Below are 17,355 nucleotides of genomic sequence, written 5' to 3'. Positions count from 1 at the left end.
CATAGACGCAATGTTATTCATCGAGCTTCCGTTGCACTTCCGCCACCCAAAGTGTCATGGCGCATGGGCCGTGGTGTGGGCGTGTCTTCCAGCGACTTCTCCTTCTTTGGATACTTCTTGGACCAATCTGGGAACTAAATGCTTACCAATAATAGAGCAGTGAAGTGTGACGTAATTTACACATCCTACCTGGTTCGCGGTTTTCTTCCCCCATTCTGAATTCCCATAGACCTTTTTTCATATCGCGTCATATAAGAACTGTGTTCCAATTATGAACAAATTATCTCAGCGGTTTGACTCATATGGATATGAAGAATCAACTAATGGTGAGAAAACGCTAATGTTACTGTCGCCGAATTAGTTACATTTTCACCAGAAACAGACTGTATCAAATATGAGTGACTGACTATCATAAACCATACAGAGCCAACTCGCCGACAATATCGCGAAGACTGTTTGTTTATTTTTGGACCGCAATGCTTATATGAGACGATTTTAACAATTTTGCAGCCATTTTAAACATAGCTGTAGTAAGCAGCTGCCAAATTGTCCTTAGCTTTTAACGTGGGCACATGCACGCATAGTGCATGATCTGTGCGCAACTCATGTAGTAGACCGGTAGACAAGATGACAGCTTTCGAATAAAAAAAAATCCATTGGAATAGACAAATCCGTTGCCAGGCTGTTACCCCTGCTATATCCGCCAGTGTTACATAAGAAAACATTGGAAATGGCCAGCTGTGCGCTATGGTAACACGTGGACACGTTCGCGCACATAGCAGACGATATGTGCGCGGATCATTTGCCAGGCGGGCACAAGAATCAAACAGCTATAAAATAAAATAAAAACGTGTGAAAAAAGACGATGAAATGACCGTGCTGCTCCTTCCTCTGTTTACAATGTAAACAGATGGGACGGAAGCTACGATTGGGCCTTGGACAGGATACGGAAACCTAGATCCGGTCAGAACCGGAAATACGGCAGGATACAGTGCAGGAGACTCCGAAACGGCTATATACAGCGTTCATACTTTTAATTGTTTCATAATGATTAAAGCTAATTAAATTTCCGGGAACGACGGGCATTGCAGCGTGGTACAGCGGGAAATCAACGGTTTCGACAGGGATCGCGGGAAATGAGTTAAGATGACTCAATGTTATTCTCCACAGAGAAATTACTTCTGTGGAACCAGGGGATGAGCGACTCAGAGCGAGTCACGTCATGACTTCGTTGCTCTATAGATTTCTTCACAAATATGTTCATAAAGGTGTCTACTATCTGAACTTTGTCAAACCCAACTCCCTCTGGAAACTTTGTGAGAGACGATCACAAGTTGGGGTCTCCTTGACTTTACTATACAGGGAAATAATACAAAAAAATACATCTGCTTTAAGTAGCATGTGAGGGTCAAACTAGTTTTTTTTTTTCATGATTCTGAATCCAATGCAAGCATTTATTATGAACAAAAAACATTCCTTGGGCTAAAAATGGCCCCCACAAAACTGTGAAAAGCAACGACTAAACCATAGTTTTGTAAGGTCCATTCATTCTTCTAAAATAGCTGATCTACAAACTCGCAGTAAGCTCCGGTACAGGGCCCTGTGGGACACCGGTTGATGAAGTATAGAGTTAAAACAGTAAGTATTTACGGGTTCTTTATAGATCGAGCGATTAAAGCAAATGGTTCTTCCTGAAAAAAGGTTTGGTTGTGAGGACAAAGTAAAAGAATGTGAGTACTTTTTCCCCACCACTACTTACCAATGTAGTTCTTAGACATGGCCACTTCTCTTATCTCAATGTGTACGGAGCCCCTCGGTATCTGGACCACCTCCATGTAACCTGCAAGACAAGGCCTGGGATTACTTTCAGGCCAAGGACCCAGGGGCGTCACAAGGGGGGGAAAGTGGGACGGAGTTACTAGGGCCCAAGGTGGAGGGGCCCTAGTAACTTAAGCTAGACACTTGTAGATCTGCTATTTTTGAAAAGTCGTGAAAATGTGTGAAAATCCACGGTGTCCGTGGCCAAATACATATCATCTTGGGGGTCCTTGACATGAAAAAGTTTGAGCACCACAGACATTGAAACATAGGTTTCTTGCACACATTTTCACAATTTTTCAAAAATAGCAGATCTACAAGCTCGCAGCGCGGCACTCGGTGCCGCGCTGTGAGCTTGTATATCTGCTATTTTTCAATAGTTAACATTCATGGGGGGCCCGCAGTGAATCCTTGTACCCAGGGCCCAGAATTTGGTGTGACACCCCTGCAAGGACCGCCAAATTGATGTGTGTTATGCCGTGGAAAACCCCATCTGAAAAGAGTGTGTTCCCCGGGGACCAGTCAGAAGAGAAGATTTATGTCAGAAATCGACAAGCAGTCCAAAACTAGTTTACTTTACAATAATTAAAAATTCAAAAACTTGCTTTCGGGTCTGCTACTTTTGATGCGTTGGCAGGCCCCGTACACTACAGCTTATGATCAAGTAGGGTTGTTCAATTAACAGGGGGAAAAACACAACAAAAATAAAAAAGTTAGAATAAATACGGTGATAAGAGGTTTCTGCCCGACAGCAACGATATCTAGCTGTCTGACCGTATCTCTGACATGAGCCTTTGCAAGTCGTTGAATATTTTGACCCGATTCTGTCCTCCAAATCCTTCTATGTCAGTGGTGCTCAAACATTTTTATGTCAAAGACCCCCAAAACGATATGTATTTGGCCACGGACCCCCATCTCGAAATGTTTAGTTCCAGGGACCCCCCAGAAGCAAAATTTGAGTTAAAAATGTTCGCTTTAAAAAGACATATTCAAAGATTTGCACAACGTTGTTCACGATTTTTCTAAAATAGCAGATCTACAAGCTTGCAGCGCGGCACCGCCTGTGAGCTTGTATATTTGCTACTTTTCAATAGCTAAAGTATAAAATAATTCCATGCCTAAATGGGTTAAAACATATATATATCTGCTTGGCTTCAGTGAGCTTTTGGTCATGAGGTCAGACATAAGGTGCATGAACATACATAGCAGGTAAGTGCGCATGGTATCAGGCATTAAGATGCATGGTTGATCCCATGCAGGATTGTGCATGGCAGTATCCTTAAAAAAAATGAATAAGTATGGTCTTATACTGTACAGTAGATCATATCAGGTCAAGATGCATAGAGCACGGATGGAAGTGTGTGTTCACCCAAAAAGGACAACAGGGATTGCGAAGGAAGCCACAAAACAAATCCACCCCTCTTTCCCCAAACACATACACACAGTATTTTTAGATGCTTTACTGGCCATACCATAGAAGGAGAAATATGTTTTCTCTCTCGTCTCTCCCTCTCTCCGTCTCTCTCTCCGTCTCTCTCTCTCTCTCTCTCTCTCTCTCTCTCTCTCTCTCTCTCTGAGGCCCGATTTATACTTCGTAGTGCGCGCCGAGAATAGCCGACCTACCGTACAAGCTCACAGTGCGTCTCGTCCGCGACGCGCTGTGAGCTTGCAGGCCGGCGCACGCCACCACCGCGCGACGAAGCATAAGCTGTGCTTATGCCGCACTGCTCTCTGTAGACTGGAGAATGTCTCTCCGCAGAGAGAGCCAAGTTAGCATATCTCTGTCCCTGATTCCCTTCACTGTAGATGATGTCAGTGGTAGGAACAGATATTTTGACAACATACTGTAGCTCTAAACACCCCCAAAACATTTTATATTATTGTCACTGTTGGGGCAGAATAGCTTGCATCTTCTCCATGTTTCAAATGTTTTTTTTTTTTTCGTTTTTTTTTTAATTAACGCCCTACTTCGCCATACAAGATCATGCAAAAGCATTGAACAAAACAGATCTGTAAGCTCACATAAATTGTCTATTATCACTATTTAGTATTGTATATTCTTTAATAATAATAATATCTCAAAAAAATAAATGGTTTTGTACATAAGAGGTTTTCCACCCAACAGTGACGATATGCTTTATCGTTGGGTGACAAAAGAGGTGGAAAATACACATCTCCACGAAAAAAAAGAAAGAAAGAAAAAAAAAGATATATCTGCTTGGCTTCACTGATCTCTTGGCTCACAGACAAATCCATCTCTTTGCCAAGAAGACAATGAGTTCCTGCATTTCCATCTTGTTTTCCTCACCGAGGACTTTATCTACCAAAAAGTGACTCAACGTTTTTGTTGCACGTGGTAACCGGGCCAAAACACACAGACACACGCCGCAGTTTCTCCGACTCCCTACGTCACGGGAGCTACGCTCCCTCTCATTTCTCATCGGTCTGAACAAAAACTAAAAACCCTCTGAGCGTAACTCGAACAACTGCTGAGCAACGTCTGACTAGGTCGCCTCGACACCACCTGTCCGACCGCTAGATCATGTAAAGTTACGGCTTTTTACGAAAACCTCTTTACTACTTCAGGCAGATAAACTGGAGTATGCATGTGCAGCACTAGTAGTAATGTACTGTGTGTGTTGGCGGCGTTCTACTTAAGCTCACCTGATTCACAGTGGTGTAAAGTTACTAAGTACGTTTAATCAAGTAGTTATTTGTACTTTACTTGAGTGTTTCCAATTTACAATACTTTTACTTGTACTCCACTACAATTATTTGAAAACTTTAGTTACTAGTTACATTGCAGATATCAATTATAATATTATTATAAAACATACATAAACCACTTTAGCCCAATTTCATACCTAGGCTGTTTGAAAATAGCCGATCTACAAGCTCACATATAGTACTTTTACTTTTGGTGCTTTTAGTACATTTTGATGCCAATACTTTCATAATTTGACTCTAGCACATTTTGAATTCTGGACTTTTACTAGTAACAGAGCATTTCTACAGTATAGCATGAGGAGTATCCATCGCGCCTCTAGCCTAGTTCAGGCCGGTCCAGTGCATCTCAGGAACAGGACTTGAATGTGTAGAAGGAGTATACTGGAGCAAACACGGACTTTTAGAGCCTTCTGTGCCAATGACTGCTTATGACGTTTTTTTTTCCAATAGCCCTGTGTGCCAATGACGGCTTATGACGGTTTTTGTGTTTTTTACATAGAAAAAAAAAAAAAAAAAAAAAAAAACATTTTTTTTTTTTTTTCTAAAGATGTCAAAATGACCTGAGATCAGAGAGATGCTTTTCTCTGTTTGTGTGTTCGCTCCCTCGTTTAGCTGATTGAGAAAATGTGTGTTCATGTGTGTCCATTCTAGTGGATGGACACTTTTTTTCATTCAAACAGCTCTATCTCTGGAACCATTTGTCCGATTGCCAAAATTATTTTTGCCACTGAATCACAACAACTGTGTCTGTAAAAAAAAATCTTTTTTTTTCATTGCATAGTAAAGAAAAACATACAAAATCTCGGCACAGCTACCTTGGAGCCATTTTGGCATCTGGCACAGAATGAGTTAATACAGGGTGCAGGCAAGAGTGACAACGTTTCGATGTCAATACATCTTCGTCAGGTCATCGTGACCTGACGAAGATGTATTGACATCGAAACGTTGTCACTCTTGCCTGCACCCTGTATTAATAAAAAAGGCTCTAAAAGTCTGTGTTTGCTCCAGTATACTCCTTCTACACATTTCTACAGTATGTTGCAGTATTGATACTTTTACAGTATCAATAAGTAAAACATTTGAGTAGCCTACTTTTTCCACCACTGCTGATTCATTGCACTTCCTTTCGCTGTCAGTGCTGCCACTGGTGTTGGGTGTGATTTCTTTGCTCCCAGCACCACCCCAGCACCACCCCAGCACCACCAGCACCAGCACCACCCCAGCACCACCCCAGCACCACCAGCACCAGCCCCTAGGGTTCCTGGACCCCCTGTTGAAGACCCCTGGGTTAGGGTTAGCTTGCAGTCAGGTGTGTGTGTGCGTGTGTGTGAGTGACGTTTTACCTCCTCTGGGTAGGGACTCGTTGAACAGGCCCTCTATGGTCTCACAGGTGCTGCCGTCGCCTCCGCACACACGACATCTGTCTTCTTTGGCGTCGGAGCCCAGGATGTTGTCACAGCCCACATGCTAGCGTAAAGCACACAAAACACTGTCTGAGCTACACTTTTATGCTTTAGAGTAAAGCAGTGGTTCTCAACCTGTGAGTCAAATTATTGCTCTGGTTCTCAACCTGTGAGTCAAATTATGTTGGGGGGTCCCCAGATGATTAACTTAATGTGCAACATTGTTTTCTCACTCAACAGTAAACAAACCTACAAAGTTTAAGTGTATAGAGGGTATCTGCACATTTCTAAAGTGACAATTTAAGGGATTTTCACAATAGAACCGTGTTATACAAAATGTAATGCCTCAACTCTTAGTGCTTGTCAGGGTGGGGGGGTCCCCAGTTAAAATAAGATTATTTGGGGGGTCACGGCCTGAAAAGGTTGAGAACCACTGGAGTAAAGGACAACACACAACATGCTGTGTGAGCTACAATTTTACGCTAGCATAAGTAGAACACACAACATGCTGTCTGAACCACACCCAAGCCCCCAGAACCACAGTAGAACAGTGAAGCTCACTGGAAACGCTCTGCTACACCAGTGGGTCTCAAAGTATGGTCCAGGGACCCTCATGTGGTTCCTTGGGGGTTCCAAAATGACCCCTTAAAAGTTGTGTAACTCTGAGAGTGTACATTACAAATGGGGCCAAATGGACCCGTTTGGTTTCATTTGTACCACTCTCAGAGTTATGGGGATCCTTGAAATAACACCTTTGAAGGAAGTGAGAAGAGACCCGACTTCTCTCCAATTTGACTGCTGTGCATATACAGTATAGCCTAGGCCTAGGGTTTCCCAATAGGCGGCCCACGGGCCATTTGCGGCCGGTGGGGGGCTACTGTCTGGCCCTCACCAATCCTAGTAATAATGGTGGTATAAGAGCAGCAACCACACTAGTATATTGTCGTTGTCGGGTGGAAACCTTGTACCGGTATGTCCAAAACCGTTTGTTTTGTATCTACCGTCTAAAAAAACACAACGCCTCGCATCGCGAGGCGTTGTGTGCTTGTAGATCGGCTGTTTTCACTAGTTTAGTAAATTTTGTGCAATGGTCTTGTATGATTGCGACCGTCAGGGAGCAGTTTACTATGAAAACCTCCACCGGCCGTCCGTCCGTCCGTCCGTCACACGTCACACGTCACACCTTTGTTTGTGTACGGTGTGATGTCATATATCTTCAGTATGACATCACACCACATGTGTACACAAACCTTTGTGTACGTTGCTGTGGCAACAGTCTGTTGTTGCTGGTCTGTTAGTGTACGTTAGCAACCACCTTAGCAACCATGGTTTTACCCTAGCAACCAACTGTTTACCCTAGCAACCAACTGTTTACCATAGCAACCATGTTTTTTTACCTAGCAACCAACTGGGCATAAAAGGGATTCTGTTAGGGATCTCCATATATGGGCATAAAAGGGATTCTGTTAGGGATCTCCATATATGGGCATAAAAGGGATTCTGTTAGGGATCTCCATATATGGGCATACAAGGGATTCTGTTAGGGATCTCCATATATGGGCATAAAAGGGATTCTGTTAGGGATCTCCATATATGGGCATAAAGGGATTCTGTTAGGGATCTCCATATATGGGCATAAAAGGGATTCTGTTAGGGATCTCCATATATGGGCATAAAAGGGATTCTGTTAGGGATCTCCATATATGGGCATAAAAGGGATTCTGTTAGCTGTTAGTGATCTCCATATATGGGCATAAATAAAAGGGATGCTGTTAGGGATCTCCATATATGGGCATAAAAGGGATTCTGTTAGGGATCTCCATATATGGGCATGAAAGGGATTCTGTTAGGGATCTCCATATATGGGCATAAAAGGGATTGTATCCCAGATGATGCCCTGTTAGGAGATCCACACTAACAGAATCCATATATGGTCCTACCGACAGCTGCTATAAGCCAACCCTGGCGATAAGGTCTGAGTCGAAGAAATGCTTCTTTCCTGGCAAGAATTGCCCCTTTATACTGTAGGGCTCGTTTGTGTATTGTATGACATCACGCCACATCATCGGCTGAGGACTGTGTGATGTCATCATATCTCCATATATGGAGACATAAGTTGCTCATGCCCAAATATGGGGTGGTGAGGTCAGACTTAGTGTGATACGTAGGTTATCTCCATATATGGAGATTCAACTTCAATGAGTAACCATGGCAAACTGTCAACTGCCCGTATGTCTTGATAATTGGTAAAACACATTTTTTGGCCTATTTGTGGAGATAAGCGACCAATGGTCGCTTATCTCCCGATTAGGGAGTCTTACTGGTGAAGCAGGGCTTTGCTTTACCAAAAACATACACATTTGAAACTTGGAGATACAAGGTTTCTGCCCGACAGTGACGATATCTGAACTGTCACTGGAGTAGCAGGAACGCCGCCGTCGCCCCCTGCAATGTTGTGGCCCTCGGCTTGGTACCCTAGACATGATTCGGCCCTTGGGGGAAAACTAATTGGGGAACCCTGCTGTAGCCTATTGAATCTTGACCATCAGGTCAACATTTGTGTCAGATCCTTTGGTGGTTACTAAACAATTCTTTACATTCCCTTCTGAGTAAAACATACACGTGTGCGTACACACGTATGCACGCGCACTATGCTTTATAAAAAAATTAAATTTAAAAAACAGAATCAAAGTAATGTTCGGGACTGTATATTTTGCATGCCAAACAGGATTCAGCTTGAACAGGCGGCCAGACGTCAAAGCAAGTACTTTACATGCGTCCAGATGAAGAGTTATGGGAAATGAACACACACATTGCACGCACACGCACTCGCGCGCACGCAGATCTCATTGTGAGTTCGCATGAAACAATGCCAAATTCCCAGCTCTCTATTACTAAAACAACGGAACGCCGCATTGTCACGCCACTCAATATACCATTTTAGATGTATTTGAATCATTTGTTTAATAAACAGAAAATCACCCAAATTGTAATAATGACAATGCCTTTGACAATGTCTTTCATAATGTCCCCAACATGTCTGCCGTGTGAATTTCCTGTTCTGTTGGTCGCTGCGGCCTGCCGCCAGCTGATAAGAGCCAACATGAGTCATTCCTGTCGTGTCCAATCAAATGTCAGCACAGCAGTGTCTTGACTGTTCTGCATTGGAGAGCAGAGACTATACGTCGCTGTTGGGCAGAAACCTTGTATCTCCATCGTTTAACCCAGCGGTTTTCAAACTTTTTCATATCAAGGTCCATTATTTATTTGGCATTTGAGCCACGGACCACCATTTGATGAGATTTTGCCTCTCAGACCCAAATATTAGAAAATTATGTTATCGTTGGATAAGATTATGTCCACAATTCCACGCTGTATTGACGTGGTACCATAGCATAGATAAGAGGCAAACATTCATCCAAATAGCAATTCTTCTACATTCTCTAATTGTGTAGGCTTCTTGTAAATTAAGTAATGCAGATGCTTAACAATAATTTAACTCTTGAGAGTGCAAAATGAAACCAAATGGACCCGTAAGGGTCTATAAGGGTCCATTTGGTTACCAACACTCCATCATTTAGCTGGGGACCACCTGGAATCTCCTCAAGGACCACTGGTTGAGAACCATTGATTTAACCCATTGAGTCAAAAAATGTCTTCCCCGGAGTAAAACGTACGTCCTTCTTGATCACACTACAGCGTCACACGAAAGCATCAAAAGTAGCAGATCTGCAAGCTGGAAACGTGACGCGAAGCAATGCATTTTGAGCTTGTAGATCTGCCACTTTTGCTACTTTTGTATTTCAGTCCTCAAACGCAACAGTGTTGGACATGTGGGGTCTCCGCCCGACAGAGACAGTATATCGTCGTTGTCGGGTGGAAACCTTGTATGTCCAAAACCGTTTGTTTTGTATTTATCATTTTAAAAATGATCTAAACTAGTGAAAACAGCCGATCTACAAGCACACAACGCCTCGCACCGCGAGGCGTTGTGTGCTCGTAGATCGGCTGTTTTCACTACTTTTGTGCAACAGCCTTGCATGATGGAGCAGTGCTTTACTTTGCGAAATGTACAAATTTGAAACTTGGAAATACGAGGTTTCTGCCCGACAGTGACGATATATTAGGGTTTGAGCGCCATGCACCACCACCACAGTGTTTTTGTGTCTCTTACCTTGCACTCTCCGTTGATGCAGATGTCCAGGGAGTCGCCCTGGCAGCGGGTGCCGTCGATAACGGCGGGCGAGCGCTCCGTGTAGAAGTTATAGCCTTCCGCTAAGCAGTTCAACGCACAGGGCTTCACACCACCTGAGTTACACACAGTACGGACACATTGAGAGGATCCTATTGGCTGTATCGACTTCCATGTACCAGGAACGGATCCCATTTCTGACACCACGTATGGCCAATGCATCATGGGTACTGTAGTCAGTGCACTACTGCTACAAGTATCTTATATTTACAATTGGCTTAAGGCCGCAGCCCACTTTGGCACAGGGCACAGGACACAGGGCAGCCCACAGTCAACGGACACAGGACAGTCAACGGACTTTGAGACACGCCCACACTCGAGCATAGGCACAGGGCACAGGGCAGTCCACAGTCAACGGACTTCACAGAGAGAGACGCACACTTTGGGGGGGGGGGGAAATGCACAGAGAGAGACGCACACATCACCAATACGTTTTATTTCTTATTTTTTTCAAAACTTTTTTTTATCCTAATTTTTTTTCCTCAAAAATTTTTTTTTCCTCAAAATGTTTTTCTCAAAATTTTTTTTTCTCAAATTTTTTTTTTTTTTTTCTCAAATATTTTTTTTCTCAAATTTTTTTTTTCTCAAATAACTTTTTTTCTCAAAATTATTTTTTTCTCAAAAAATTTTTTTTCTCAAAATTTTTTTTTCTCAAACATTTTTTTTTCTCAAAAAAATTTTTTCTCAAATTTTTTTTTTCTTTATTTTATTTTTTTTTTAAAGTTTTACTATGTAACTTTTTTTATAAAACAAATCTTAAAATTGTCCTAACTGTTAAATCGCTAAAGTTTTAGAACACCCACTCCGTTATTTTCAGCTTCTGAAGCCTTCTCTTTATATGTTTTCTATGAGCCGTGAGGGGGGGAGAATTTCGCGCCATGATTACGTAATCTGCATCATCTGTATACGTTGTGTATACGTTGCCCAATCACATCGCCGATCATGCACACATGGTACACTACCGGCCAATGCAGCGCATCTTGAAGTGGGGTCGCCATATTTGTAGTCGCCCGTGTGTCTCTTTACTCAAAAGGTAATTCTCGCCTACCAGGCAGGGTGAAATAGTCCGTTTCTCCGGAATGCCTGAACGCACAGGAACCAGGGACCCCTCTAAAGATAGCTCTCGGCGTTGTGGAGGCAGACGCGGGGGTGTGAAGGTACGAAAAACGGGCGAAAGACGCGAACGCGACCGCGGTTTGCTATATGGCTACTGACCACTAGTTGAGAATCTTACACAGTATAGCTTTAACTTCTTTTTTTTTATTATTATTATTATTATTATTATTTTTTAACTAGATGTGAGCGGGCCGAAGGCCCGCAAACCTCTAGTAATTTACAAATAAACTGTAGTAACGTCGCTATTCTGGGAAGAACGTTTTGGGGGGGAAATAGCAGATCTACAAGCTCACAACAACGTGTCGCAACACAACAAGTTGTGAGCATTGCAGATGTGCTATTTGTGAAAGGTTTCTGGAAACCTTTGACAGTTTTGCCTATAACTACCATGCCCAAATTAGGACATTTCTGCATAATTTCTGATACAGATAAAAATAAAATACAAATGTATATATTGGTCTAACTGTTATTAGTCTCCTAGCATGAAACATCAACAACGTCTGTGCTGCAGGCTCTCCCAGGGGGTCAGACAGAGTAATAGGAGCCCAAACGGCAGAGGGGTCATCAAACGCACTGCGGTGCTGCTACTATGCTGCGGAATCTGAGGAATTCTCTGGCCATCAAAAGAAGCCTCCTCACTGTTGGTGTTAGCTGGGTACACAAGACAGACAGACAGACAGACAGGCCTGCAGACTGTTACTGCTGAGGCAGAAAGGATGACAGGGCCTGTTTGGGGAGGTCTAGTGTCCACAAAGACACCGGTTCCCAACATAGGGCCCCGGGGACCACCGACGGGTCGGAACGGACCCTTAACAAGGTCTGTTGACTCTTGTGAGAGTAGGCCCTACACATGGGACCAAATGGACTCTTACAGTTCTGTTAACTTTTGAGAGAGTACAAATAGAACCAAATGGATGAGCTATCACCTCACTGCAGTGTAGTTTTCTAGCTATCACCTCTAGTCTCTGTCCTGTGGAAACCTCATTATGTCCAAAACTGTTAGGTGATAGCTAGAAAACTACACCGCGGTGAGGTTATAGCTCTTCACCGTGTACTATGATAGAGGCTTTACAGTTCTGTTAACTCTTGAGAGAGTGCAAATAGAACCACATGGACCCTTACAGTTCTGTTAACTGTTGAGAGTTTACAGATAGAATCAAATGGACCCTTAATAAGGTCTCTTAACACTTGAGTTTACAAATAGAACCAAATGGACTCTTACAGTTCTGTTAACTCTGTTACAAAAGGGGGGTAAAAAGAAGGCGGAAATATGAAGTAATAATTATTGCATTCATTCATTAATTTGTGAACTCACCACCAGTGTAGGGCTTCCAGTTGTAGTACTTCCCACGGAACGGCATGCTGTCGAAGTCGGCACACTGCTTCTCACGGAAATCGCGAGCTCCTACAGGGCAAGCCTACAACACAAGATGGGGGCATAAACCTCTTATATCTTCATTAAAAAAAGGAAATTGATCATACTACAGCATCACAAAAAAGCATCTAAAGTAGCAGATGAACATGCTCGAAAAGCTTGTTGATCTGCTACTTTTGAAGTAGCAGATCGAAGTAGTTTTATTTATTTTAGAGAGAGACCGCCTGCTTTGTTGTTCACGTGTCGCTCTGTGATGGATAATAGAACATATGCTTGTTTACTTAAGTAAAAATACTTCAATGTAGAAATACTATACACAAAGTATTGGTATGGAAATGTATTTAAAGTACCAAAAGAAAAAGTAGGCTACTCATTGTGTAGATTCTGTAGAATGTCCCACAATGTCTGGTTCTACAAAGTAACTAGTAACCTTTTCACCGTTACAAAAGGGGGGTAAAAAGAAGCACATTAAGTTAATCATCTGGGGAAAACCCCCAAAATAATGTGGGGACCCCCCTGGGGGTCCCGACCCACAGGTTGAGAACCACTGCTTTACACAGCTGGTGGTATGGATGGTGTTACTCCCTGCTTGGATGTTGCTCCAGCAAAAGAAAAGAGAGGGGGGCTTACATTATTGGTGTGAGAGGGTCCCCCAAAACAAAACAAAAAAGAAAACACCTATAGACCACAGGGGACAAATAAAAGCTCTTAGTGAGTCCAGGGTCAAAGCTGTATTTCACCGCAGGGCCAGAGAAGTGTTCTGATCTGATCCCCACTAGTGAGTGACTGAGTGACTTTCATTAGCACTTTAAACCACATGAGACCCTTCTGGAAAGAACTTTCTGGAGGGAACATTGGGCAAGAATAGTTCGGTCTAAAAACAGTGGGTGGTTTGCGGTGTTGGAAAAAACACTCGCATTTTGTACATAAGTAAAAGTATCAATACTGCAATATAGAAGTACTCTGTTACAAGTAAAAGTCCAGAATTCAAAATGTACTTAAGTGAAAAGTATGAAAGTGTTGGCATCAAAATGTACTTAAAGTACCAAAAGTAAAAGTACAAAATAGCAGATCTACAAGCTCATGACGTGTTGTGAGCTTGTAGATCAGCTATTTTCAAACAGCCTAGGTATGAAATAGGGCTAAAGTGGTTCATGTATGTTTTAAAATATTATAATTTATATCTGCAAAGTAACTTAGTAACTAAAGTTTTCAAATAATTGTATTGGAGTAAAAGTACAATATTGGGATGGAGATGTAGTGGAGTAGAAGTAAAAGTATCGGAAATTGGAAATACTCAAGTAAAGTACAAATACTTCAAAGTGTACTTAAGTACAGTACTTAAGTAAATGTACTTTACAGTTACTTTACTTTACGTTACTTTACACCTCTGGTGGTTTGTGGGGGTTCCCACTTTGGGAAGCACTGTTTTAGTGGGCTGCAGATCTACAGTACATAAGCTCGTACTTCTGCTACTTTTGAAAATGTCTTCCTCCTTGACATGAACAAGTTGGAGAGCCACTGATCTGAAAGCTCACGCAGAAGAGATTAGGTCTGGTGGGTGGGGGGGGAGCAGGAAAGGTCGACCTAAAACAAAGTCGACCCAAACTCGTTTCCCAACGGGTCTGTGGTAGAGGTCTGCGCGGGACTGATTTTTTGATCCCGCTCCCGCATCATTTCTGACCACTCCCGCCCGCCGCCGCAATGATTTCATTTTTGACCGCCCGCAGACAATTCCTCTCCGCCGCTCCCAACCGCGACAAACAAAATGATGTGAATTTAGTCCCGTGGACTCCCGCGGCGCACGTACCGCAGCACGTCCAACAGCCTCCCTCCCAAGAAGGCACAATTGAACTGAGATCCAAAACCATTACCAAACAAAAAAGTGTGCCGTCTGCGCGATGCGAGGAGCATATTTGTGAGTGTGACGGACTGACGGTGGCGTGAGAACAAATGAGAGAAAGAGAGAGAGGGGGAGAGGGCGAGCGACGGAGAACTTGGCGGAGAGAAAGAGAGACTCCAGTCCACGTAGGCTACTGTATCAATGTGGGTGCGTTGTCCTCAGCAGGGGGAATTGCGTTCTCTATTCACATCTTGACTTGCTAAAGAAGGCACGTTGACGTTTGCAATGCATCTTATCCATTGAGATCCAAAACCAACAGGACTAGTGCGCAAGAGAGGAGCATTTGTGAGGTTGTTAACAGAGGTAAAGTGTTTATATTGCGATGGGACATAGGCGATGGGACTATATTATAATAAATAGTTGTTATTTAGGCTAAATAGTGAGCGACAATGCCGCCGCAAATATCTGCCCACCGGTTAGCCGTTAACAGACGAGAGAGGGAGGGAGGGGGAGTTAGAGTGCGAGAGACTGAGAGAGAGAGAGAGAAAGTCCACGTGCTGTATGCGTTGTCCTCAGGCGCTCAGCAGGGGAAATTACATTCTCTACATATTCACATCTTGCTAAAGTATAGATATAAGCTTAGTGCGTGAGAGTGCGTGATTTTGCGGCGCCCGCCGATGTTATTTTGACCGCCCGTCCCTGCCCGCGGTGATTAAAATATCGCCCGCGCCGCAACATATGGCGACGGGTCCTGCAGGTCCCACGGGAGTGCGCTCCCGATGCAGGGCTCTAGTCTGTGGCCTTAAGCTAGACACAGAATAGACCAAAATTAAATCTTTGCTTCTGGGGGTCCCTGGAACCAAATATTTTGCGATGGGGGTCCGTGGCCAAATGCATATCATTCTGGGGGGCCTTGACGTGACAAAGTTTGAGAAACAATGATAGCATACGTTTTATAGCAAGACATTTTTAGAATGTGCCTATGAGTGGTTAAGGACCCCCAAAATGTGTTTTTGGCCGCGGACCCCCATCTCGAAATATTTTGTTCCACGGATGGACCCCTATCGCAAAATATTTTGTTCCAGGGACCCCTAGAAGCAAAGACTAGATTTTGATCTAATCTGCATCTAGCTTAAGGCCACAGACCCGTTGGGAAACGAGTTTGGGTCGACTTTGTTTCCTGTATTCTAAGTGGGGCCTAGTAGCAATAGACCCTCTGGGGGACCCCCCGGCCCGTCGCCCCGGTCGACAAAGCACACACGGGGGGGTTTAAGTGGTTAAGTGTCAGCCGATCCGGCAGCTCTTTAAGCGGTGCAACATCAAACGTGCCGATTACGTCAGTAGAGCAACATGGTTAACACAGCAGCGATGTTGCAATGTGGTGATGGATTGACAACAGAATACCAGACAGGTTACACATGGGCTGCTGATACGTCCATGTTTTCATTCGTTTGTGGTATTGTTTGATTTCAATCTACCATTTATATATATATCGTCGTTGTCGGGTGGAAACCTCGTATCTCCAAGTTTCAAATTTGTGCGTTCTTTCGCCAAGTTAAGCCCTGCTTCATCATACAAGGCCGTCGCACAAAAGTAGTGAAAACAGTAGATCGTCTGTTTTCACTAGTTTAAATCATTTTTAAAATGATAATAATAATAATAGAGGTAATTGTTTATTCCCCGAAATCACCAAGGATAATTTGACATTTGGGATACACAAAAAAGTCAGAAAACATGCAGCTCATGGAGCTCATGCTCCATATATGGCCAAGACACTTGAAAACGGATGTCTTTTTCATGCCCATATATGAGATGTCATCAACATTAATAATGGATTGCATCTTTATAGCGCTTTTCTAAGCCAGTTGCAAAGCGCTTTACATCAACATTAAGCCTCATGACGCCAGACATCTATGATGTCAGATGCCCATATATTGACATATTGTGTCAGTCTCATGTTTGTATATGACATCTATGATGTCAGTCAAATCTCACGAGTCACACTTGCAAATTAATTCCGTCCATGTCCCTTTGATGCCCATATATGGAGATCCCTGATCCCTGACCAATATTAAGCCCATATCTGGGAATGCCCATATATGGACATAATGTGTCTATGTCATGTGGTCTATGATGTCAAACATCTATGATGTCAGACATCAGTGATCTCCATATTTGGGGACATATGGCCACATTTTGGACACATTCAACTGCCAACCAGGTCTGTGTAATTCTTTGGTCAAAGTTGATCCCATGCTAAAGAGCCAGTGCTCGCCCAGCAGTTTGCCGTCACCCAGGCGGTTCGTGCACGCGCCCATGTGCGCAACCTCGCCCTTTAGGGCAGGGTCGCTTCTCGCCTTAAGGGTGTCTTACTAGTTATATCACTATGTTTAACAGCCTATATGCTCAGGGACTACAGATGAAAATGGGCTTTTGACTCTTTTGAGGTGAAAATTGAAATGTTGATTAATGTGCACTGTCCCTGGTAAATAAATACATCAATATGTCATATATGGTCACGGTTGGCCAGAAACCTTCCCTCCAAAACCCTTCTAATTGTCATTATTACATTCTTTTTAAATGAAATATTGTGAAAATAGCTTTATTTTTCGCCCTTGTATGACAAAGTATGGCATTCATTTACGACATAAAAAACATGAAAAGTTGAAATATGGAGATTTGACATTTCTGCCCGACAGCAACGATATACTATGCTATTTGTGTGTGTGCGCATGCATGTGCGTGTGCATGTGTCCACATGCATGCATGTGTGTGTGTGTGTGTGTGTGTGTGTGTGTGTGTGTGTGTGTGTGTGTGTGTG

The 17,355-nt window shown here is 43.2% G+C and overlaps 1 protein-coding gene across 1 annotated transcript in view; it reads right to left on the bottom strand.

Annotated features, from left to right (window-relative positions):
- adamts6 (ADAM metallopeptidase with thrombospondin type 1 motif, 6) overlaps positions 1 to 17,355 on the bottom strand; it is a gene marked incomplete at both ends in the record, with an annotated part of 138,683 nt that overhangs the window by 43,499 nt on the left and 77,829 nt on the right. Inside the window, 4 exon segments of the mRNA XM_080743002.1 lie at positions 1,760 to 1,840; positions 5,889 to 6,012; positions 10,123 to 10,256; positions 12,632 to 12,734. Coding sequence (XP_080599128.1) covers positions 1,760 to 1,840; positions 5,889 to 6,012; positions 10,123 to 10,256; positions 12,632 to 12,734 — 442 coding nt within the window.

This window comes from Nannobrachium achirus, assembly GCF_963921795.1.
Source record: "Nannobrachium achirus genome assembly, chromosome: 15".
Lineage (NCBI taxonomy): Eukaryota > Metazoa > Chordata > Actinopteri > Myctophiformes > Myctophidae > Nannobrachium > Nannobrachium achirus.
The sequence above is the reverse complement of the archived record's forward strand: the minus strand, read 5'-3'. Positions and strand labels throughout refer to the sequence as shown.